We start from the raw sequence: 26,799 nt of genomic DNA, 5'->3' as shown, positions 1-26,799 counted from the left end.
TGACACACTATAATGAGCCCTAAAAAGGTCTCCATAATTAAGAATCCAAAGATGTGCCTTAACATGCCACATCTTTCAATTTACTGCACATGAAAACATGAGCATCCCATGACAAAAATATGATATCTGCCAACTCATGAAAAGTTTATCTCCGAATCTGTTTGAGTATTGAAATAGACTAAAAAATATAAAATATTACTCAATTTCATTCCTAAATCATACCATTTAGTGAGTCTTCGTTTTAGTGACATTTAGGTCGCAATGCAATTTTCTTAGCAGAAAATCAGGTTGAGCATCTTTCAATAAAAAAAATTGTTTATCTCAATTTTCAAAGAATTTCTTCATGTAATCTTTAGTGTTGAAAACTAGACTCAAAATCAAATCACAACATCATAGTTTGAATCTCAAATAATATTTTTCTTCAGATAAATAAATAAGTGACACTCACGTCACAAAATAAATCATACTGTAGAATTCAAGGATGAACACTATCTAATAAAATTGTATTTTCTCTTTACTCTCATGGAGTTTCCATTTCAAACCAATTTTGTTTGAAATTAGACACATAATGATAATACATGTCTTTTCATAAGCCTCATATGACTCTGTTAAGTAGGCTTGGTAAATATAGTTATTCATGTCTCAATGAAGAGCATAGAAAATTATAGAATATTTAGGATGACTTCTCTTCTATCCAAAATTTTTATTCCTCTCTTCCCATAGATATTTCTCTTTTAAATAAACCTCATTAGAAAATAGACAAATAATTGAGGTCTAAAAATTTAGTGTAGACCATAAAACATTATGTTAAGTATATAAATAAAATCATGACTTCTAAGTTATGGAAATTGTTTTCGTTGCAGAAAACAACACTTACGTATCCTTCAATAAATTGATCATATCTTTCAAACCACAAGTAATTTCTTAATGAAACTTTTTTTGTTTGAAAGTAGACTCAAGTTTATGAGTCATAGTCCAATTTCAGCTAGAAATAAAATCATATAATTGGTAGTAAAAGTCACGGAACTCAATGGACATTTCTTGGATTTTGTAGGGTCAGAACTGATACCCTTCATTGTTGAGTCCAGAACACTCAATTCTCATAGGATCTCCCACTCAAATTTTGCAAGTAGATCCTACTCTTAAAGACATAAAATATCACTGAAGTATGCAATAGAAAAATACATCATTATATTTTTCATAGCACTACTCCAAAATACCCAAGAATACTCATTATGCAGAGTGATTTTTCGGTTTAGAATATTACAATAATTCTTAACCATGTGTGTATTTCTTGACCACAAATGTTATTAGCTTTCTTATATCTCATTCCCAATTTTGATTTAAACTCAATAAAGAGAAAAGGCAACTAATGGCATCAAGTATCAATAGATCTGATACCAATGAAAGAAAGACCTATATGATCTTTTATCGGGGAATAATATATATATATATATATATATATATATATATATATATATATATATATATATATATATATATATATATATATATATATATATTTATTTATTTATTTATTTATTTTTTTATATCACCCCTTTGTTTGGCAAAAGATCACTTATAGGTGGTCTTATTACAACAACATATACTTCAAAATAAAATCAACATGGCAATAAAACCAATAGCTTAGAATATAATGCTATTGAAATAACTATGCACTATGTTTGAGAATAAAAAATAAGATTGCAAGAAATAAAAGAAAAGAATGCCGGAGATTACCTCAACCGGGCTTATTACACTCCACCTCGAGTTACCACGATCTGATGGCGTGGGATCGATGATCTTGTTTCAATCTCAAACTGAGAAAGCAAATTTCGACCAAGCTACACCAATGGAACATAAACCCCTTTGATCACAAACTCAAAACCTATGTGAATTCACATAGCAACCTAGTTTGAGAGAGATGGATTCTCTTTTTGCTAACCCTAAAACCCTTAGCCATAAATCTATAGTTGAAAGATGGGAGAGACAAGAACTCAATAGCCTAAACCCTTAGCCCCTTTCACAATGTGGGATAGAGAGATCAAACATGAGAGAGATAAACTTTTTTAAGATAGAGCAAAAAGATAAGGTGTGTAGAGATTTTGGGTAAAGATAATCCCTTTTTTATAGGCTTGAACAATATTAAGATTTTTTAAGGTTTTTCTTGGCTTATCTTTTCTTGTGAGATTGAACATGGACCGTCGATCAAGGGTAACTTGTGGGTTGAGAGATCTGAACCATCCATTTTATAGATGGGTCATCAACATTATGGTAGGGGCATGAACCATTATCCCCCTTTCGTAGACCATTTTTCCATCAAAAGAAAATAAGTTAAATTAATTTTAATTAAATATTGTACATTCTATAAAATACTACATCTCTACACATATTTTCTATAAAATCTATCAAAGATATATCAAATCAATATCTACTTCCATATTAAGTCAATATATGGTCAATACATACTCAATCTATAACTTGACCACATGTCACAATTTAAAATTAACAAAACATAACGCCACAGGGACCACAAATAAAACTTTCCATAAAATAGAAAGTAGTAAGAGGTGGGGCGTGCCACCCATGGGAGGCACATGTGGGCCCCACCTTCTAGAAACATTGTGGGCCCATATACACAATGGACCCCCATGATTATTATTTTTTATGCATTTAAAATTAAACAAATAATTTCTAATGAATATTAAAACATTGTAAAATTAATATCTTTAATTTTATAAATCAAAAAATTATAAATAAAATATCGAAAGGTTCATAAAAATTCAAACAATAATTTTAAAATAATCCTTATCATAAAACAAACACAATTAAATTAATTTGATAGGAAATTGATCCATATGGTTTAAGAATTGAATCGACAATCATGCGGCACTCCATTTTCAATTGTGGACTACAGACCACACTTGCTTTATCAAACCGACTAAGTGTTTCTCATGACCCACAGTCCAAGCAGGGGCTCATTAGTGGATCACCAAAGTTTGGCCGATAAGCCAAGGGGTTGCAATCCTAGTATGTGGATTATAGGTCCTCCTTTAGAGACGAGTCTAAGTCACCAAGACCTCATGCGACCACAACTACATTGCGCATAGGGTAATCTCTCGCATATGCATACGCTTCACCCTAAAAAATGGATTTCTGACTTTTTCGAATGATCTATCGATATGCATGTCGTGTGATGGCGCATGGATGAGGTTTTGGTCCTCGTCTCTATAGGCCACCATCACACACAAGGGTCACATAGTCTCTCGGCTCACTCATCCGGGCATGTTCTCCGACCTCATCAAGGGCCAACCCATGAACCCTCCTCGGTTTGTTCTTCATGCCCAGGTAACATGGGTTTTTTTCAACCGACTAGCCTAGATCGTCAAGCACAGTCCGGTATCTGCAAACATCGTTTGCATGGTATGGTCTACGAGGGACCACACTCTCACTGAGTTCATGTTCCACTATGTCATTTCATTTTACAAGCACTCATAAAGCTTTTAAATGCCACATAAACCCAAAAACTCAGTTAGCCCTAATGGTTTTTGTCTTGAATTTATGCACAACACCATTACAAAATTGTAGGGATTGGAGCTCAAAGAAACATGCAAATCTAGGTTTCATATTGATGAGCTACAAAACACACAAAAGCGCCCAAATTGTGATGCTTACACAGCCTACAAAACACACTCTTACTGAGTTCATGTTCCACTATATTATTTCATTTTGCAAACACTCATAAGGCTTTTAAATACCACATAAACCCAACAAACTCAGTTAGCCCTAATGGTTTTTGTCTTGAATTCATGCACAACACCATCACAAAACTGTAGGGATTGGAGCTCAAAGAAACATGCAAATCTAGGTTTCATATTGATGAGCTACAAACCACACAAAAGCGCCCAAATTGTGATGATCTTGCTGTGTTTCCTTACCATGTTAGAACACGAAACCAAAACAACAGCCTGCAAAGGGGAACACTTACGAGAGAGAACAACTTCATTCATTCAATAAAAGAGTACAAGTACACAGTATTAGAAACCACGACTTGTGGACGGAACTTGACATGGGCCGAGCCGGAGTAGCCGAGTAACTCAAGCCAAGTTCCGATTTGCACGGCCCGAGCAGGCAAGGTCATGCCAAGCAAAAAAGTGTTTAGAAAAAAAAAAAAAAAAATCTAAAACAAAATATGAAAATATGTTAAGTAAAATTAAACAAGCACACATAAATAATAGTTAAAAAAGTAGTAACATAACTGGATTTTGAAAAATATCAATTTGTGACAGCAGATATTTTAGAAATAATCTAAAAAGAAGGAAAAATATAAAAAAATACTCATGGCCAAAATATTTTCCAATCTTTGCCAAGTGATAGAAAAAGTAAAGAAACATATTAAAAATACATTTTTTATTTTGTTTGGATACATTTTTCCAATTTTGTCAAGCATATACATTTTCCAATCTTTGCCAAGCAGATACATTTTTTATTTTATTTAGAACAACATTTCCGATCGATTTTTGAAGTGCATCTGTGATTCTACATTTTAAGGTTGCAACCTTATATATACGTTTCCATATATATATATATATATATATATATATATATATATATATATATAAAGTCTTAAAAACGCCTATAGACAAAGTGCTACAATGTTTTGCCCCTATCATAGTCACGAACATGCTTTGTCTGTGGTGATTTTGCCTAAAAACCGTCACGGATCTACAAGAGCCGTAGCAGTCCCCCCATATATGTCACTTCAAATTTGCATGAAAAAAATCCCATCACAGACTTGCTATGTCCGTGACGGACCGCCACAAACATACTAAATCCGTGACGGTCTTTAATCCATATTGGCGTTTTGTAGTCTCTTCCACACACACACATATATATATATATATATATAATTTTATTTAGTATCCCTTGAGTTTGACCAACAAACTTGGGATATTGAAGCTCACGGTGGCAAGCCCGAATTACTTGGGCGCAAGTTCGCTCACCAGAGTAGTCAAACACCACAAGTACATGCATATATACGTACGGAGGTCCTACCTAATCTAACAACTTCCTAAATCTCTTCACTCATATATAAAAGAGCAAATTACGTACCGACCCTAAATTAATAGGGAAAATACATAATGTTTTACTTATAACCAAAATTTGGTTTTCAAAATTGCCCCTTGATCCGAGGATGCATCCTTGCATAGAATTTGATTTTTATTTAGTTATGTTTCTTTAGTAGGGCATTGCCCCAAGCTTTAGGGTAATACTAAGGAGATCTGAGGTTAGAATCCTCGAACTGCGGACTGGACTAAGGGCACCTCATTATTTTAGAGGTATGAGGTTCCCATCCTCAGACGGACCTCAGACCGCTGGTTTCCTCAAAGAATAACACAAAGTGTGGACCACTAAATGGAGGTCTGAAATTTGGAATTATTTCAGGGAGCACATCAGCATCTACAGCCAACAGTGTGGAGTGTGGACCACCACCAATCAATAAATCGTGGTCTTAATTCATCCAATAATCTATTAGCTTATCTATCAAACAGCCTTCATTAGGCTGTCAGGGCCTGTTTGATATATATATTAGTGTCAGTCCTGAAATTTAGAAGGCCGTTTGGTGCAGATATTTCATTGGCATCAGAAGGCTCAAGAAACCCAGGATTTGTTTCAGAAGTTTTTGAAAGTGAGCGATAATGGGTTCCTCTGTAGAAAGCTAGGGTAGCTTTCTTTCTCCAAACAACCAACCCTCCAGTCTTAATCTCCAAGAAACATCAGAACTAATGCTTATCTTCTGCCGATTATTAAAATCAAGCAATTTAGGACTGAAAAAAACATAGGCTTTCAGTGGCTGTTGATCAACAAGATAAGCTTTCATCTACCAAATTAGGATCCACAAGTTTTGGAGAACATTCAAACACGTATATCGAAAGATCAAAACTCAAAGAATCAAAGGATTTATGCATTCTTATCCATTAAAAATTTAAAGAACATTCCAATACTAAATAAAGAGATGAGCAGATGATTTTTCCATTCTTAACCGTCTTTATAGGAAATGCTTTCCAATGTAAGGCCACCACTTAAGAGTCCCCGCATTCATAATATCACTAAAACACACCGCCTGATCGGATGTTCTTATAAAAGCACAAGGAAAAACATACGTATAAATATAACCTTCTCGTCATTTCAGATAATTGAATCTCAATCTGTTCTAACCAACTTTGCTACCGAAAGAGCATTGTCTTATTTTGACGACCTCTTGAGTTTGGTTACGTTACTTTGAGTTTGACAAAAATTCAGCTTACATTTTTTAAGGAAATCCTGAATGTTCAAACGTCCCAATTGCAAACATAGGCACCATGTGCATGAACATCCACAAATGCTCTAAACCTAAATAAAATTTTACTACTTGAACTCTTGAATATGCTCTACAACAACACAGAATTGGAGTCTTTTCCTTCTTCAATCTTCGAGAAACAATGTTTTCAGCCATTGGCCATGGCAATATGGTTTCCATAGCTTGGTCTTCACTAACAGATACTTCAATGGTAAATTAAACCTGCCACTAATGAATTTGTGGCCCCCTCACTAAAACTAGAATTAATTTTGCTTGGAATGGCCACTTCATCTGATAAAACCATGTGGGTTTCTTTATTTTGCTCATTTTCTTCATAAATCTCCTTCAGTTTTGTGATGTTTTCTTTCTATAATTAAACTCATCGCATGCTTTGTCCTCCCTCCTCCAAACTCCTCCTGTAAGAGCTTTATCATCTGAATTCTTTTCATTACCTGACTTTTTTCTACTTTTGGATAAATCCAACACATCATCAGCAGGCAATAGAAGTGGGCCTCTCATCCATGGAGCAGTAGGCATTTTAACTTCATTATGATGCCCAATCTTTCTTAGGAAGGTTCATTTCAAACTGGTTTTTAGGTACTGTTTTGAGGCGATGCGGCATATTAACGGGAGAAGTTGGTATGGCACCATTGAGATAAGAGTCTTTGCAAGGTGGGTCTTGCAAATAGTTCTGCTCACGCCATGGAAACTCTGAACCAGAGCTACCTTCCTTGAATGGAAGTTCTTCTTCCGCCAGATTATTGGGTATTTCATCAAGGGAAAGCTGCACGTTACCATTTGAGCGCCATATTGTACCATTTTTAGCATCAATTTCACCAAACATAGACCTAGCAACTGAACCTAGACTTTTGGGGCTTCTGAAACTGTTTTGGGATGGTAAATTTGCAGAAATGGAAATGTTCATGAGAAAACCTGGAGCGAGTCCATGCTTTCAAGGAAAGGCTTGATTGGTATCTAGAGAAACCAGTGCAGAATTCATGGCCTGAAGAAAAATCGAAGCCATTAAAGAAGTTTTAAAGGAATTCACAAAGCTGTTACCTGATATTCAAGGAAAAATGGGTGCAAGCAAAGCTGTATCATTTTTAGAAATTGTATCGAAGGGCTGTCTCGGAAGCCACTCGGGTAAGCCGGAGCGTATACTATGATCCCGTGGGAGAATATTGTATAGTGATTCCTCCGGCATAGGACTTAAAAGATTTTTTTTTTTATGAAATTTTGGGAACTTTATGATGATTGTATTCAACAGAAAAAAAATTGCATCTTGATTATTTTCCAATATTTAGATTTCACCTTGAAATTTGAAAGTTTTCTAGTTAATTTAATGGAAAATTATCACCGATATACTTTAATTTTTGTCTATTTAAAAAAAAATCATGATCTTTCATAAACTTCGTCCATACCCTTACCTTCACGATAGTCATACCATGAAGTCAATTACAGTACTTTAATTACTGTAAAAAGTAATCGATGTTATACGACATTTTAAGTGCTGTAAAAACTAATTCATGTTATATGTGGGTTTTAAGTACAGTAAAAACTAGCCAATGTTATACGGGTATTTTAAGTACAGCGAAAACTAACTCATGTTATACGACAGCGAAAACTAACCTATATTATACGACACTCAAAATGCTGTGAACCCTTTTTTCATTTTCATATTTATCTCTTTCATCTCTGTAATTTTTTTAATGTTTATCTCTTCTTTCTCTCTCTAATTCTTTTTAATATTTATCTCTTCTTTCTCTCTCTAAATCTTTTCTCTCACTAACTCACTTAAAATGCCGTAAAACTTTTTTTCATTTTCATATTTATCTCTTTCATCTCTCTAAATTTTTTTATATTTATCTCTTCTCTCTCTTTAATTCTTTTTAATATTTATCTCTTCTTTCTCTCACTAACTCTCTCTCTTAATGTTTAAACACGATTCCAACACGGTACAAATCCGACTCCGTCTTATTTTCATAGGGTATGGGGCTGAAGGGAGTTTTTATAAGGTACACACAGGTTGTTATACAAATCTCCTTAGAGAGAGAAAGAGAGTTCGAGAAAGAAAGAAGAGATAAAAAAAAATTAGAGAGAGAAAGAAGAAATAAATATTAAAAAGAATTAGAGAGAGAAAAAAGAGAAAATATTAAAAAAAATTAAAAAAAAATAAAAAATAAACATAAAAAAAAATTAAAGAGATAGAGATAAATATAAACAAGATGAAAGACATAAATATAAATAGTAAAAAAAAATTTACGACATTTCGAGTGACGTATAACATGAGTTAGTTTTTACTGTACTTAAGATGGCTTTACAGTTTTTTTTTCTAAATAGAAAAAAATTAAAATATATTTGTGATAATTTTCCAATTTTTTTGCGCCAAAAAAAAAAAAAAATGCATTTTAAATTTTTTTTAAGTAATATAGGTTGAAGAAGGTTATATCCTCTTAAAAGTACTTAGATTAAGTTTTGCCGAAGGATTAATTAGGTAACTCCCTCGAGATCATGAAATCTTTTGGTATTTCGAAAAATGAAAAATCTCTCCACGAATCTGAGAAACGGCGGTACCCGTTAAAACCCGCTCGCTGCCCTCCTCTGCTCGTGCTCAGGTACTCTCTCATGCCACTCTCTCCTATGTTCTCTCGCATCCCCGACCTTCTCTATCTCTCAAGGGCTCTCACACCTCTGCACTCTCTTTGTAGTGCTCTCACACCCCTGCACTCTTTCTGCAAATCCCTCTAAGCCAATTTGGGTTATAGCCCTTATCCATCAGCTCTCGTATCATTATCTCCTCACTCTTCGAGGGCTCAGGCTATTTCAGATTTTTTTTTTTTTGTTGTTTTTAATTTTTCTCATCAATTCAAAAGGGATTTGGATTGATGGGTTGTTGCATAAGATTTTTTAGATCAAGTTTTTCTTTTTTGGGATAAATTATCTGTAAATGATGGATTTTTGGGTTTTTTGGTTTCTTTTTCATTTGGATTTTTGAGTTTTCTGGTTTCTTTTTCACTTGTTTTGGTTCCTTATCAGTTTTGGTTTCTCTCTCTTATGTGCCCATGTCTCGCTCTCTGTGGTGCTCTGATTTTTCATGTTGATGCTTTGATTTTTCGTGTAGCATCAATAGCTCACTAAATCTCTACTATCGCCATATTGTAGCCATTTCCAATCGCCTTTGCCTCTTTGATAAGGTCTTTAAGCTTTTTTTATTTTTCATTTCCCATTTATTCATGCAAGATCTTTGATCAAATGCGCTACAAACCTAGAAAAGTATCCAAATGTTGATATTCTTGATAGAATGTGATTGACACTGTAATCAACGAAACTTTAGAATTTAGATCAATGGATTGATTTTTTATGACTAGTTGTTGTTCCTTCTTAGGAATGCACATTATTCCTTACTCAAGTAGCTATTCCTGCTTAGGAATGCAACTTGGAGCATTCTTGTGGTATCAAAATTGTTTTTGTTAGAAGGCATTGCTTTCTCTTCCAACAGGTTAGCAATGGAATTCAGAACTTGGGGGTAAGAACCAAGTTGTTGGGAACCTTATATGATCTGAGTAATAATTTGATTCATTGGCAATGGATTTTCTTAGGAGTCAATGGAAGTGCTCAATGGCCCATCACAGGACTATTATTATTATTATTTACTATGCAAGTAGGGGCTTTGGATTATTTTTTAGATAATGGTGGGCTTGATTGTAATTGATTTTACTAGCTGAATAGGTTGCTAAAGTGAATAGTCAATCAGATGCTTTGAATGCATAAATGAAGAAATCATATTGTTTTTGGGAAAATTAGGAAAACATACGTGTATACTTTGGTAATGAATAATGTGATACTCATTTTTTAGATAATTGAGGGCTTGATTATAATTGATGTTAATGGTTGAATAGTTGTTAAAACGAATAGTCAATTAGATGCTTTGAATACGTAAGCGAAGAAATCAAATTGTTTTTTAAGAAATTATGAAAATCTGTGTATACTTGAGTAATGAATAATGTGTAATTCGTTTGTATACTTGAGTAATGAATAATGTGTAATTCGTTTTTTAGAAGTTCCTAATCTTCTAGCACGTTGTCAAACACAGGCACTTAGAACTTCTTTAACATTCCAGCAGGTTATCAAACACAGAAACCCAAAACTTCTTATAATTAATTCTTTCTTCCTAGCAAAGAGGAACTTCCAATTTACAGTTTATGAACTTGCTTCCAGTTATCAAAGAGGCCCATGCTATCATATCCCTTAAGGGCGGAAATGGGTTGGATTTGAGTCAACCCGACCCATACCTGATCCGATTAGGTCTAAGTTAGACCTACGCTTGACCCAAACCCGGTTTGGGTCTGGGTCTATATATACATCTATGTTATATATTTTATAATACAAGCATTATTTTTATGTGATCTATACTAATATATTCTGGTCAACTTGGCCTCGACTTGACCTGACTCAATAAGATCGATGCTGGACCCTGACCCTAACCTGAACTCATTTGGCAAGGTCAAGTGGACCGGGACCCAACCTAGAACTGGTGGGGTCAAGCATTACTTATTTTTATAACACACACACACTCTCTCTCTCTTATTTATATATCTAACTCTCAACAAATTAAAAATAGAATGGAAGAGAGAGTATTAAAAATTGTCTAATCGTATAAAAAAATATATAACTTAATAATAGTAGGTTAAAATATAATACATAATATAATTATAATAAAATAAATAGTATATCTAATATACTTGTGTCGGGTAGGGTCAACTTAGACCGAACCCAACCTGACTTGATTTGGACCCAGATCTAGACTTGAACCCTATCTGAATTGATGCCTGGTCCCTACTTTTGGACCTGGACCTAGACCCAACATAGGTCGACCCTTCGGGTTGGAGGGTCGATCAAACCCGTTACCCACTTATAGTATCCTTACAAAATTTATGAACTTCCAAAATATTTGTCTAATCCAATGTATTAAGACTCGATGATTTCCTTCCAAATCCTCAATTCTAGGAATCTGTCAAAGACCGAATCAATTATGAGATGATATAGGTCCCTTTTTAGGAAAATTATAGATACTCTCAAAATGAACTTTATATATATTCTACTTTCAATACTTTTAGTATCCCACTCACACCCAATTACTATTTTTTTTTTTGCTTTTACCCCTTTAGTCAAAAAATAAAAATAATTGGGACTAAACTACCCCTTTCAACAACCATCTCCTCTCTCTCTCTCCCGAACTCTCTCTCTTATCTCTCCTTAAAACTCTCTTTCCTCTCCCGAAAACTCTCTTTCTCCTATTTTCTCTCGCTCACTATAAGGGCCCGTTTGATAACGCAAGTTCATGAACTGTAAATTGGAAGTTCCTCCTTGCTGAGAAGATAGAAGTTACTGGAAGAAGTTTCGGTTTCTGTGTTTGATAACCTCTTAGAAAGTTAATGAAGTTCCTAGTTTCTATCCAGCCACTATCACCAATGACAATCAAGCCCACCATTATCGGAAAAACGAATTATACACATTATTCATTGCTCAAGTATACGCAAATATTTTCATAATTTCCCCAAAAACAATCTGATTTTCTCATTTATGCATTCAAAGTATGTAATTAACTATTAACAGCCTATTCAGCCATTAACATTAATTACAATCAAGCCCACCATTATCAAAAAAACGAATTACACATTATTCATTACTCAAGTATGTACATATATATTTTCTTAATTTCCCCAAAAATAATCTAATTTTTTGATTTATGCATTCAAAGCATCTAATTGACTATTCACTTCAACAACCTATTCAACTATAAACATCAATTACAATCATATCACTTTTCTTGTAACCAACATAGGTATAATCAGTTACAATTGTATCAACATTGATGAAGTATAGACAGTTTGATCAGATAAAGCCCAACCATTTTCCAAGTATCGAAATATTCTTAACATGCAAACCCACCCAAACTTATGAATTAGAAAGGACTGGAAAAACAACTGGTAATTTCTTGTAGGACACAAGGAACAAATGAGCCTTGCCAGCTTTACATCTCCACCATTAGATTGACTCATTGCTAATACCCCCACAAACAGGAAAAGTGTTCAGAGCATAAAGGGAGACAGGAAGCAAAGAATGGCATTAATTAACACAACACATTAGACAGGTAAAGGAATGTTAGAGAGAGAGAAGTAGAAAGCAGATGCCCCTATTGATTCCTCTTTCCAATGGTGTATACCATGTACTAAGTTGCTAGCCAGCATGAATTCACAGAATCTGACCTTGTATTCTTATTTTGTTAGTAACTCTACTATAATAAGAATTATATGAAAAAGCTATTATTCTTGTAATCTTGGATATTAGAAGCCCTAAAATGCCACAACAAATTCCCTTCGCAAATTCCTGAAATTGGGTTATGAGAACAACCCTAAAAGACAAAACACTGGCATTTCCTCAGATTGGGAGTGTGAAAGAAATCACAAAACACTAAATTAAGGAATTTCCTAGAAATGAACATGAAAAGAAAAAGACCCCAAAACATAAAATCTTTATACAACTGGCATCTCAAATAGAACCCCGAGACATTAAACTCTAAAATTTGGGTATCCATAAAATCCCCTAAAACTTCACTAGGTATGATCTATGGAGGTTTAAAGATTCCACAACCAGAAACCAGATGTTGTTTTCAGAGAGAGAGAGAGAGGGCGGGGGGGTTGTACCTGATGACGAGGAGCAGTTGTGGAGGAGGCGGAGGTGGAGGTGGAGGTGGAGGTGGAGCCGAAGGTGGAGGCGGAGGCGGAGGCGGAGGCGGAGGCGTGGAGGAGCAGTCGTGGAGGAGGCGGAGGCGTGGATTGCAGTGCGTGAGGGTGTTGACAGAGGTCGGGGCCCTGACTTCCTTTCATCCGGCAAATGTTTCTTTTTTAAGTTCCATCTCTTTACTCGAAACTTTTTTTTATGGGCACATTTGATAACAGGAACTTACTTACGAAAAGATGGAACTTATCTGTTAATATAAAAAAAACTTCATTTTATTGTACGTCTTCCCACTTTACACATAAAAAAGTAAATGGTCTTTTTGTAAATTATTTAATTCTATTTTTTCATTGTATTCCTTATTTAATCTTATAAGATTATTGACTTTCATGGATTATATGCCTCACGATAGTTTAACCCCTTTTGGATTATACGTCTATATTAGTTTTTGCATTTTTAATCGAGTTCAACTCCCTCTGACTTTACTTTGATCCCAATTTCTTTTCCCAAGTTTCCAAGTTTTTACCATTTTCTATAGATAAATGAATATCTTGATAATTTGCAGTAATAAATGAGTATCTTGATAATTTGGAGTAATAAATGAATATCTTGATAATTTGCAGTAATGGGGTCCAATGAATTGAGGATTTTGTTAATTTATGTGTTCTTGTGTTTCCTTTCCATTTCTTTGTGTCTACTTTTGCGCATTGATATCGGGTATTATAGGGAAAGCTTTCTATATTCACCTACAACATATAAATTTTATCCTTTCCCTTATCCAACCTTCCATTTTTTAATAGAGGGTTAAGATTGTTTCAATCACAATGTCACGTCTCTACACTATTTTATTTTTAAATTTTTTTATAAATTATTTTGACACCAAAATTTAGACATCCATTCCTCTATTCAACTCGTATTAACAAAAAATATATAAAAAAATATTTTTGATAAAATAAAATGATCAAAATATTTTTAAAAGTTTTAAAGGGTATTTTGGTCATTATTTTTTATCAAAAAATTATTGTTAATATGTTTTGTACGTGTATCCTACTGAGAAGATGATACGTATTAAATTTTATATTAAAAAAAATAATATTAAAAAATTAAAAATAAAATACTTTGAAACATTGAACCTAAAATCAAACAATAAATAACTCTCTCGGTAAAAAAAATAGAAAGCTCGGGAAATGAATAGAACTTCTACGATGTAAACGGAACCTCTAAAGCTTTTCCCGTACTACATACCAACTTGCTAGTCTAGGAATTCTTATGTTATTGTAGTGAAAATAGGTAAAGGTCGGTGTACTATGGTTTCTAGAACCATAGATAATCTATGGTCATCAGTGTCACAGATGCGGTGATGGTGAGAGTGGATCTACAATTGTCGTGTCATGTCTTATTAGTCCAGTCTCTCTCCATCACAGTTGATTGAGTAGAGGATCGACACTTATGGCCTAGATTTTCTATGGTAATATGATCATAATCACAAGTTTCTTAGAACAATCTGGTATTGAGTCTCTCTCTCCTGTTGAAGCCCTCCCTCCGGCCTCCTCTTTGTCTCTCTCTATCTCTACGCGCGTTGCCGGTAGAGAAATGACCCAAGTTCTCCAAATCTCTCTCTGTCTTGTATATCACTTAAGTTCTGCAAACCTCTATTTCTCTCTCTCTCTAAAATGGAGGCTTTATGATCTAAGTTCTGCAAATCTCTATTTCTCTGTCTCTCTAAAAACAGAGGTTTTATGCAGCAAGAGCATGTACGAGGGGCGTTGCATGAAAGGATGAATTCCAATGTTTTGCATTTATCAATAAAAAGACTGTTACCACTGCACCCCAAAACCTTATTCTTCTCTCACTATAACCTTTAGATGGCTTCTCTCTTATCCTCATCTAATGGGCAATGTTTACAAGAGAACCACAAGAAAAAGAAGAAGAAATTAAAAAACTCTTCCACCACAACGGGTAATCTCTCTCTGTTTCTCTCTCTCAAACCAAGACTATAGCTTGTCTTCATGTCTAAATCTCTCGATCTATGGGCAAAAACCATTGGAGCAAGCATGCCATCATTCCCAAAACCACCACCTTTTCTCTCTTTATTGTGAACCCTGATACCATGACTGCCTCCATTCCCAACGCCACACTCCCCCACTCTCTTTTTCCTGTTTTGGTTTCTTCTCATGAATTCTCACTCTAAAGCTATTTTGAAATGCCCAAAATACTTCCTTTAAATTGGACCAAAACATGGAGAGCAAAATCTCCACCTCTCTTACCATTTGACCCAAAACCATCTCTCTCTCTCTCTCTCTCTCTCTCTCTCTCTCTCAAACCCTTCTTCTTCTTTTTGGGTTTTTTATATTTCTTTTTTTGGTTTTTTATATTTAGTTGTTGGTTTTTTCATGGATTCTCAATCTAGAGCTGTGCTAGTTCCTACGCATAACTTTATTTTACTTTATTTTTTTTAACAGAGCAACAAGTCATAGAGAACAGCATTTACGGCATACTGACAATAGACAGATGGGAATCCCTGAACCACATGAACTACAAACTCTCACCTCTCAGAGCTGTCCATGGAAGGCTGGCTCTAAGGTTCCTTAATTATCTCAGCAAACAACCCAATTTTAAACACATGACTCAGTGCCTTTCAATCACAACCCACATATTGGTTAAGGCCAAAATGTATGATGAAGCCAAAGAATTACTAAGAAACCTGACAAAGTTAGGACTTGGGCCTAAACTCCTCTTTGATGACCTTATGCTTGCTTATACAAAGTGTAATTCTAACCCATCGATCTTTGACCTCTTGATTCGAGTATATATCAATGATGGTTTGCTTGGAAAACATTTCGGTCGATGAGACTTAGGGGGTTCAGTCCCTCAATTTATTCTTGCAATGCTATTCTTTCTTTGATAATGAAAAAGAAAAACAAGATTTCTTTGGTTTGGTTGTTTTTTGAGGAGATTTTGGCTTGTGGAATTTGTCCTAATGTGGGAACATTCAATATTCTTCTCAATGCGCTTTGCATAGAGGGGAAGATTAACAAGGCAGGGAAATTTATTAAGAAAATGGAGGAAATTGGTTACATGCCAACATCAGTTACTTACAATACTTTGATTGATAAGTATATTAAAAAGGAGAGGTTCAAGGCTGCTTTTAAGCTTCTTGAAGTAATGGGATTGAAAGGTATTAAGTCTGATATATGTACATATAACATGTTTATTAATAGTTTGTGTAAAAAGAATAATTCCTCTGATGCTTATTTACTTCTAAAGAGGATGAAGACGAGGGGGATGAAACCAAATGAAGTCAGTTACAATACTTTGGTTACTGGATTGTGTAAAGAGGGTAAAACTGATTTGGCCATGAAGGTTTTGGATGAAATGTTGGCTCACGATCTTGTGCCGAATGGTATTACTTATAACACATTGATTGATGGGCATTGCCGGAAAGGGGATTTTCAGAGAGCTTAGAGGCTTTTCGATGAAATGGAGGCCTTAGAGATCGAGTTGAGTGAGGTTAGCTATGGTGCCCTTATGAATGGGTTTTGTAAGGCTGGCAAGCGGAATGAGGCCTCTAATCTTTTGGATATAATGAAACAAAAGGGATTAAATGCTGGGTGTATTATATACACCATTTTGATTGATGGATATTGCAAGAGCGGCCAGTTTCATGAAGCTTTACACATTCTTGATAAAATGCAAGGGTCTGGAATTGTGCTAGATATTGTAACATATTCTTCACTTATAAATGGATCTTGCAAATTGGGGAGGGTCAAATATGCGAAGGAGATCCTATGTAAGATGCAAAAAGGAGGACTTCCCCCCAATAGTATTATTTATGCAACTTTAATTCACTCATATTGTAAACTTGGTAAAGTATTAGAAGCCTTAAAACTATATGTTCATATAAAGAAGAGAGGCATGAATTTGGATTTGATAACTTGTAATATGTTGGTTGCTGCACTTTGTAAGGGTGGGATGCTACAAGAGGCTGAGGGGTTTGTTGATCAGATGGGTAGGATTGGTCCGTCTCCAGGTCTTGTTAATTTTGATTGTATAATAGATGGTTATTGCAATAGAGGTGATGTGCTCAGTGCATTTGCGATCTTTGACGATGTTGTAAAAATAGGTCATGTTCCAGGCGTTTTCACATACACTAGTCTCCTTAAAGGACTATGTAAAAGTGGGAATTTGGATGAGGCTTATGGGTTTATGGACAAATTGCACAAGATGCCTTTGGTTCTAGATACTAAAGTGTAGAATACATTATTACATGGGATTTGTAAGGCTGGGAAGTTGGAGGAAGCAGTTAAATTTTGTGACGACATGGTTCAGAATAATATATATCCAGATACATACACATACACTATTCTTATTAATGGTTTTTGTAAGGAAGGCAAATTAGTTCCTGCATTTATGTTGTTTTTATCTATGAAGGATAGGGGTTTGGTTCCCAATTGTGTAACTTACACTTGTTTAATTGATGGATTGATTAAAGAAGGCCAACTAAAGTGTGCTTGTTATCTTTATAAAGAGATGAGGGCCAATGGTGTCCTTGATATTGTTTCTTTCAATGTAATGATCGATGGATTCTCTCGAGGTGGCAAACTGCAAAGGGCAGATAAACTCTTCTCGGCTATTTTGCAAATGGGTTTGTATCCCAATAGAGTAACTTATAACATTCTTATGCACGCATATGCTAAGAAAGGTCTAGTATCAAAATCCTTGTGTTTGTACAAAGAAATGGTTGAGGATGGTTTTGCACCTGATATTTTAACTTATAATGCCCTCACTCTTGGTCTCTCTGACACTGGCATGGCAGATATTGGGGTAAAATTGTTGGAAAAAATGATTCGAGGAAATGTGAATCCCGATCACTCAATATTCAACATTCTTATAAAGAAATTCAGTGACAAGTGTGATATGAAGAATGTTTTTAAGCTTGTCACAGTTATGAATAATTTAGGGGTTCTTCCTGATTCGGGTACATTTACTACTGTCCTTGAGGGTCTAAATAGAAAAGGGGAGTTCCAAGAATCTTGTAAGCTTCTGCATGCCATGTTAAAGGGAGAGGTTCTTCCCAACCATAGATCTTATATAACTTTAATCAATGGGAAGTGTAGAGAGGGTGATATCCAGGGGGCATTTAGGCTTAAAGAAGAGATGGAGAAACTAGGCTTAGTCCCACGTGATGTTTCTGAGAGTGCCGTAGTGCGGGGGCTGTGCAAGAGCCAAAAGCTCGAAGAAGCCATGTTGCTCTTTGATAACATGCTTCAGATGGGGCTGGTTCCCACCATTGCCACTTTTACCACTCTCATTAATGCACACTGCAAAGAAGGCAAGCTTGCTGAGGCTCTAAGGCTATGTGATGTGATAGAACAATGTGGTATGAATCTTGATGTTGTGATTTATAATGTTGTAATCACTGGACTATGTAACAATGGCCGTATAGCTGTTGCATTTGAATTTTATGAAGATATGAAGAGGGAACGCCTATGGCCCAATATTACCATGTACACTGTGCTTATAGAAGCTCTTCTTAAGGAAATTGATCAGTCTAAAGGGGAGTTGCTTTTGATGGATATAAGGGAAAGGGGTCTTATTTCTTACGAAAACATAAATCTTGGAGTGCATGAGAGGTTGTATCGTGCTTTGAGAAGATTGAATGGCTTGAGGCGATGCAAGAAAATGACATTATATGGGGAAAAGTAGGAGATTAGTTTGTTCTTAGGTGATTAGTCACCCTTACTCTTAACTGGAAAGCACAACAGGCAAACCTTCGCCGCCTGGTGATTTCGAGGTCTTAGACATGCACTCTTGCTTCTCGGTACAAAAACAACATTTACCAATCTTAAAAGCAAAATATTAGGAAAGAAATTGTATTCAATCACAGGAAGGCTGATTGGCACGAACAATTTCAGGGTAACTATAGTAAATGCATCAATCTGATGCTTGTGAGTAGCTTTTTCTACTCAGAGCCAGTATTTCTTTCTTGGACGATGAGGATCACTATTCTGGAACAGACCTCCAATGACAAGGTAACTATAGTAAATGCATCAAGGCTGTTTTTCTTTTTATTAGTTAACTTTGTTTCATTGCTGTAGTTACAAGTACATTAAAACTTCAAGGGTGTACAACCAAATTGTTTTGTTCATGACTTGCATTCTATGAGCTTTATCAAGAAACAATCTTATTCTCATTCATTCTTTGATGGCCATGAGAAACACTACTTGCAGAAAGGTATCTGTCTTTCCTTACCTTTTAAGCCTGTGTGATATTTATCTTAATATTCTGCAATTTAGGCCCCAATTAATTTGGAAAAGGCTAAAATGATGATGATGATTCTGCAATTTAGCCATTTACATTAGGGAGGAACTTTTTGATGACTATTCTGCCACTGAAACAACTTTTGTGAGATACAACACCCAGAATTAAACTTCCATGCATTTCTTTTTTATCATCTCACCTGACAAATTTATGCCCACCTTATTTGTGAAAAGCTAATTTAGATGTTTTTTTTTTTTTTTACTTGTTAATTTGGGAATAGTTAGTATTGTAATAGCACTGAAATACATATTAATAAATCACATGTGGAATCAAGCACCATCTCCTACTAATATGCAGGCCTTTTGCTTTGGTTTTCCGTATGTCACAAATATGGAGCTCTTCTCAAATGCTAGGATAGATTCATTTTTCGACCTTATCAACACAGTACATAAGAGAGCGGGGTGGGGGGAAGAAAAAGGGCAGCATGAGAGCAGAATCAACAATAGCCACATATGGGAGAATGGTTTCATATAATTCTAGAAGGGCAGTAATATTTTTAACATGATGAATTTGTACAGCTTTGCTTGGATTTTACAAGGAGAACACATCCAAATCTAGAGTGTTGGAAAGCTGAACCATAGATTGTAATCACTCAAACTTTGAAGGCTTGTATATCCAGGGATTTTAGAATGAAAATTGAAAAATTCATGAAAGCGCTATATTCAAAAGTCATTTTTAAATAGAGAAAGTACTTTATGGTAAAAATCTAAGTTCATTATTAGAGTGATACATCATTCCACTCCTCGGCCACCCACTAAACAAGGCTCCCTGACCTTCCAAAGGTAGGGAGCTTTAGCCATGAGTCGATCCCTTGATCCCACTTCCACTCCCAATTTCTTTTCCCAAGTTTCGCTGTTTTTACAATTTTCTATAGATAAATGAATATCTTGATAATTTGCAGCAATAAATGAATATCTCGATAATTTGCAGTAATCCGGTCCAATGAATCGAGGATTTAGTCAATTTCTGTTTTCTTGTGTTTCCTTTCCATTTCTTTGTGTCTACGTTTGCACATTGACAGGATACTGTTGAGAGCTTCTACATTGCATTCCAATATTAGTCCCAGTGGATTATTGAGTACTTTCTTTTAGAGGCTTTCCCAATTGTTTCGTTAATAATTTGTTTTCATCTTATGTAGATTTGGGAATAGAATGTATTACTAAACGATGGTAGTCTTCTGCAATTAATTGTAATTTCTAGTTGATTCTGTTGATTACAGTGTAGTGTGTTTTGCCTACCCATTTGATAAGTTTGCTTTTTTTGATAATGAATTGACTCCTGCTAAATTGTCCCCAATTTTTGTATGAAACTGTTATATTATTATTGTCTTGGGCATTCAATCCTATGTATCTGATGATAAATATCAACATCTTTTGATAAAAAATTTCTAGGAGAGGGAATCTCATTGTTTGAGGTCTCATGGGGATTCTACAGAAAATAAAAAAAGTTTCTCATATTTTGTTTTAGCAATGGTGTCTCATGATCCTATCATAGTAAAAATTTCTTATGTTGGAAGAATGGTTGAGGATATTCATTGTGCCGATTTTTGTAACTTGAGTACTCCAATGACCTTAATGTGATCTGGGGATTTGTGATTTGTTTTAAAGACGTGTATCCTTGGAAGATTGATATTCATGCAAACAAATCTATCCTTATTTAAGAGTTGCAGGGATTTGATGATCATTGGCCAGTTTGAAGGTTAAATAGTTTGCCTGATCATTGGGTTTCAAATATACAAACCCCAGCATGCCCCAAACCAAAAAAAAAGCTCCTGCCTCTTCGGTGGAAGAGCTTGATGAGGCCTCCTTGGGGTGTGGCATAGTCATTGGCTTCTTAACAATTATATTATTTTTATTTCGTTGCCGTTTAGATGGAATTTTCTGGGAAAATGATTGCCCCTCTTGTATCTTTACCCTTTCCAATGTAGTTTAAGTTATCTATATTGGCATAGGAGTCGTAATTGAAGATATGGATAGATTCGTAATTGCTATTCTTATCTATATCATTGTGAGCTTTTTGTGCACACTATGATGTAAAACCTATGTAATCGGACCGTGCAGAAGTGTATAGACCTTTGGTAGCTTGTATCGAGATGAAAGAGGTGAAATTAGTGCTAAGTTAGAAGTCTTAATCCAGTTGTGTTTCTTGTATATACATGCCAAAGTCCTAGTCTTTGCATAGTCTTATCATACCCATTGTTGAACTTCTAAAACAATAAAAAAAGCTTTCTATTCAACTGGAAGATATTTGTAAGTGTCCTAATCAATTTAGGAAAGAACTTTGGTTTCTAGAGGCACCATCTCTATATTCATTACAACTAGGAAGTGATTAAATAAAGACACACTGCAATGCAGGAAACCATTCAAAAAATAAAAAGGAAACAAATCACAGTTAACATTATTAAAAATAAATAAATAAAAAGAAACAAATCTTAACCTAATTACATAGTTGTCCACCTACACTTGGAGATCCTCCTGTGGACCCATGCTTCATACAGAGTCTCTCTAGGATTCATTTGGGCTTGTGGGACCACTTTGGCACGCCAACTTTTGGCTGCCTTGGGTGCTCTGTCATCATATTATCTCTCTGATTTTGTAATTTGTATTATACAAATCCGATACATGTCCGTTAATTGCTTTTGTGAGGCAAATTTTAAGCAATGTAAATTTGACACCCTTGCAAGCGAGAGGTATATAGGTTACCATTTTTCTAGTGCTGCATTTGTATATGTTGCATCAATGTTTTTAGACAAGGAATTGGTTTGGACTCACCAGGGTCCGGAGGCCGAGTTAGCCACCGAATTGGCGGAGTTTAAGGTGCAACTGAGCCAATTGTTTGAGAAAATAAGGCTTCGGAGACTTGCCCGAGTTTTGTGATTTTTCTCTTGATTAGCCAGGTCCCAATGAGTGCCTTCTCAGGAGAGTCCTAAGTTGGCGCAACCTTTTTTTAATCACTGTGTTGCATCTTATAAAATTAATGATAAAAAAACATGAAACCAAGAGTATGGTTCTGGCATGAAGTAAAGATAAATACCATTGTTAATATGATTTATGTTGCAAATTAACATGATACTGTAACAAGTGCTGTCATCAGCCCTGAAATGTAAGGTGTCATATAAAGGGAACCAAATAAAAATTATAATAGAATATTTTGAGTAAAAATGACCAAATACCACTAAATGTACTTTGATCAATATTTTTTGTTGAAATTGTATTATTATTTTTTTTTGTTTCCCCTTGAAAAAAATTAATTTGCACCCCAATAAATATTATTTTAAATAAAAATAAAAAGAAATTAAAAATCGAAATTGTTTTGTAGCCCTTAGGTGAGGCTAGGTTCAATATGAACCATTGAAAGGTGCTTGTGCATCTTTCTAGGGTCCAGATACTGTGGACAGTATACGAGCCCTTGAAAAAATTGTATATAAAGTAGGAAATGAATGATATATATTGTTGTGAGCTACTGCAGCAAAAGACTTTACATACACTAAGAAGCACACATAACTCATGATGATCTATGTATTTTCCCAATCTCTTCGTTGTTTTTATGAGGCATATTCGATGGTTTGACCTATCATATGGATATCCATGTGGTTTGGGTTTTTCTTTCTCAACAAATTCATGATGTTATTGTCATTTTTCATTTACAACTGCAGGATAAAGGTAGGCCACTGCCAAAATTTGGTGAATGGGCTGTTAATGATGCAGCTTCAGCTGAGGGGTTCACAGTGATATTCAACAAGGGCAGGGATGAGAAGAAGACAGGTGGCAATCCTTGTGGCCCTGAGTCCCCAGGCCAGGATGATGGTGCATACAAGCATGGATCTTTTGCCAAGTCCAATTCTGTAAGCGTCTCATTTCACAGGATGAACTCCCATAGAGTAATGATTGATATTGTTCTTGAGAGAACGTGATCAAGAATTTGGAGATAAATACCTGTGTTACGAGATGAAATCCATTTTTTCTCATGTCTTTGCATCTTGATGTCGAGATGACCAATTTGAAGATATTTGGGCATCAAAACAACATCTAGTGAAAGTTTTGAGGTGGGCTCTAATTTGATTGTTTAGAGCCTAGGCTTTATATAAACTTGTTTCAAAGATTAATGGTCTCTGACAAGGGAAAAGTTTATATAGAGACTAGGCTCTAAACAATCAAATTAGAGCCCACCTCAAAACTTTCACCAGAAGAGGTTGTTTTGATGCTCAAATATCTTCAAATTGGTCATCTTGACGTCAAGATGCATGAACATGAGAAAAAATGGATTTTAAGTTTTGGAAACACTGCATCTTGTAACGAATTTTTGAACCATTAATTTTCAATATTTTCTAGTTTTCATAGATCTGTCGATCTACACCATTTTTGAAGCATTAAATTTTATAACTAAATATGAAAATATAATTTTAGGTGATTACACAACTTTCCAGTATTGAAACCATATTTCTCGACACTATTTGAAGGTGGGCTCTAATTTGATTGTTTAAAGCCTCAGCACTATACAAACCGCACCCTACAAGACAATTCCATATTCTAACTCTCTACCTAAAACTTCTTAAGAAATTTTTATGGTTATTTTATTACAAAAAATTCATAATCCATTTGATTTATTTCGAGGTCAAGGACATCGGAGATATTAGCTCTTAAAACATGGACTCCTTGAACCATTTAAACAAACCCACATTATTTTCCCATTTGAAAAGGAATGGTCAGATGACAACCTAATGTAACCTTTTCAAGTAATTATTTAGCTAAATTTATGTAGAGGCCAAAATAAGTAGAGCAGTAATATATTTATAATGAGGCCTTAAATGTTTACATTTTTTTATTTCTATTTTACCCGAGTTTTGAAAGTCCAAATGTTGAACTAATCCGAACACAAAACCTCTAGGTGTTTGGGCGGTTCAGGACTTTAACATAAAAGGTCCAATGGGCACATTTGATTTATGGAAGCGGTGGCTTCCATAGATCGCTGCCATAGTTGCCACTTCCAAACACTGTAACAGTTCCATATTTGATCACGAGAAGTGGTACACGATTTTTGGAAGGCGTGTCTTCCTTCCATATTAAAATCAACATTGAAAAGTAGAAGTGGCTACTTCCATCAGGGAGAAAAGAAGCGACCACGTCCAATCCCTTGGCAAGACATGATTTCCAAAGCCACACCTTCCCAAAATCAAATATGCCCGAAGTATTTGGGCAAAGTGAATGTTTGACTTTTGAACAAGCCAAAACTAAAAAAAAAACAGAAAGAAGATATACGTTTAGTTGGTTTGAAGGTCCAATTTTTGAACAGCTTGAAGGTCGAACTTTTGAACAGTTTGAATCAGCAATTTTTCTCAGCTGCGGTTACTTTTTTAAGCAAAAAAATTTTGAACAAGGTCTAAGAACATCAAATTATTTTAAAGATGATATATCTATTAAATTTATTTTAGTGTGATTTTGGGGTGAACCGTTCCGAGTCCCAATTTAGTTAGCAACTCAAACCAATCACCCACTAGGTCCAAATTGAACGGGGAAAATTGGCATGCCCCTTGATGGGGTTGGGGCATAAGTGGTTAGGGAGGCGGATGCCGTCCCACCCCCATTTCCACAACATTTCCAAAAAAAAAAAAAATGCCCCTCACAATTTTGAAAACCCTAATTGTGATCCGTTGTTTTTCAATACTTTTAAGGAAAGAGATTTCACTCATATTGGGATTATTGTACTTACTCGCAGGGGATTTGGAAATCGACTGCTTGGAGATGTGGTAAGAGATTTCACGCAGATTTTGGAATCTATTCTTCGAAGATGGGTGTCTTTCATATTCAAGTCAGATGGCTTCCTTAACGTTTGGCGTTCTCTTTTTCACTATTACCTCCTTATGGAAGGAATGGAATCATCGTGTTTTTTAAGGGAGAGAGTTCAAACGAGATCATCTTCTCAGGAAGTTCATCTCCCATGTCAGTGAGCTACCAGATGCCAAATCTTGGTCTTTCCATCTATCTGAAAAGGCCAAGACTTATACCCTTCATATCACAGGGCGGCAGCAATCTAAGGTATCCATTCCTATTGCATGGTCTTGCTCTCACCCTCATCACTTTAATCTCAATGTAGATATTGCTTCCTTTCATAATCCAGGGATTGCAGGAGGAGGCATTGTTATCAGGGCTGGTGATAGATCTTTCATTGTCCCTTTTGTGAATACTCTAAGATAGGCATCTAATATGTGGAGTTCCATGCGCTGAAAGCTAGCATGAACCTTGCCATTCAGCTAGGCTCTCTCTCCCTCCCCAAATTGAGAGCGACTCATCGCTGCTGGTTGATACTATCCATGCTCAATGCAAGGCGCTGTGATTTCTCCATGTCATAGCTACTAATTGTTGGCATGAGCTTAATAAAAACTTAACAACCGAACATGGTCCATATCTCACATCTACTGAGGCTAATATGGTGGCCGACTCGGTTGCCAAGATAGCTACAATTTTATTTGATGCCACTGTTTGGTACGCTCGACCACCAAATTTTGTTAATCTCCTTTTACTTCTTGACGTTGCCCAAGTTTCCTTTAGTCGGATTATAAAATGAGTTGTATTTTGTCTTATTCTTATTAATGAAAAACGGGTAGGGACTTTCTCCCCATTTGACTTATCAAAAATACTAAGAAAGAAAAAAAACAAAAAAAAAATTACTTTGAGGTACTCTAAATCTAATGAGATGGGGTCCACATATCAACCTCAATCACCTGTGTCTCAATGGCCTGTGACATTGACGGCATGTATTCTTACGAGAGAGAGAGAGAGAGAGAGAGAGTAATATATTGGTTAGTGAAATTTGATTTGATGTGTAGAGAGTAATATATTGTTTAGTGAAATTTGGTTTGATGTGTTTAGGCATTCACGTCTTTGTATGTGAAGAAGTTGTGTTATCCTACTGGACTTCATCCTAGAAGACAAACAAAGCAGAACAACTAAGTACACTTATGGCTATTAAATCCCTGTAGCTCCAGTACCACTTGCCACAAAACAGGGGCTCGAGGAACTGGAGCTTGTGGGAGTCGATGGTCAGGTGTATTTCGTTGAATACAAGGGTGTGATGTAATGAAGTACACCATTTCTTCCCAGTGAATGAAGGAATAGTCCCCCTCTGTTGTTCCATGCCTAAAGCTCGAAGGCCGTATGAACCACCAGTGAATACAAAGGTGGAAGGACCTGCGTGCTCGTAAAGTTAAGGTGACAAAGCCACAACATTATATCAAATGTTCCATTCCTATCATGTCCAGAGAAAGAGTTATGTGAATCTCGACTGTCATGCAATGAAGGTTTGTGCCGGGTTGATTGCTTACTTTACAAAACTTGTGGAGCCTAGCACACAACTTTATAATATGACCATGTTAGAGTGATTTATCATATATGTGAGCT

General features: G+C 35.4%; 2 protein-coding genes and 1 long non-coding RNA gene across 5 annotated transcripts; 2 read left to right on the top strand and 1 right to left on the bottom strand.

Annotated features, from left to right (window-relative positions):
• Nucleotides 1-6,109: 6,109 nt before the first annotated feature.
• Nucleotides 6,110-13,265, bottom strand: LOC110007241 (uncharacterized). 2 transcript variants are annotated; one of them, XR_016048196.1, is made up of 2 exons: nt 13,048-13,258; nt 6,110-7,124 (listed from the first exon to the last, which is right to left on the bottom strand). It is a non-coding gene; the product is annotated as an uncharacterized LOC110007241 (long non-coding RNA). The 2 variants fall into 2 exon arrangements; XR_002280911.2 differs by having other exon boundaries at nt 6,170-7,343; nt 13,048-13,265.
• Nucleotides 13,266-14,472: 1,207 nt separating this feature from the next.
• LOC18433833 (uncharacterized) lies at nt 14,473-19,113 on the top strand. The gene is made up of 2 exons (XM_020667140.2): nt 14,473-15,040; nt 15,544-19,113. The coding sequence occupies exon 2, from the start codon at nt 17,402-17,404 to the stop codon at nt 18,785-18,787; it is 1,386 nt and encodes a 461-aa protein (XP_020522799.2). The 5' UTR covers nt 14,473-15,040; nt 15,544-17,401; the 3' UTR covers nt 18,788-19,113.
• LOC18433786 (uncharacterized) lies at nt 18,364-26,021 on the top strand. Of its 2 annotated transcripts, XR_016048632.1 has the most exons (4): nt 18,364-19,113; nt 23,058-23,246; nt 25,118-25,437; nt 25,520-26,021. XR_016048632.1 is itself a non-coding variant. In XM_088857077.1 (3 exons), the coding sequence occupies exons 1-3, from the start codon at nt 19,024-19,026 to the stop codon at nt 25,226-25,228; spliced, it is 390 nt and encodes a 129-aa protein (XP_088713203.1). In that variant the 5' UTR covers nt 18,979-19,023; the 3' UTR covers nt 25,229-26,021. The 2 variants fall into 2 exon arrangements, 1 of the variants encoding a protein (XP_088713203.1); XM_088857077.1 differs by having other exon boundaries at nt 18,979-19,113; nt 25,118-26,021.
• Nucleotides 26,022-26,799: the final 778 nt, after the last annotated feature.

The sequence above is a fragment of the Amborella trichopoda genome, chromosome 13 (genome assembly GCF_054954075.1).
Source record: "Amborella trichopoda isolate Santa Cruz 75 chromosome 13, AtrichopodaSantaCruz75HAP2 v2.0, whole genome shotgun sequence".
Lineage (NCBI taxonomy): Eukaryota > Viridiplantae > Streptophyta > Magnoliopsida > Amborellales > Amborellaceae > Amborella > Amborella trichopoda.
Note: the sequence above shows the minus strand (reverse complement) of the source record. Positions and strands in the feature narration are given on the sequence as shown.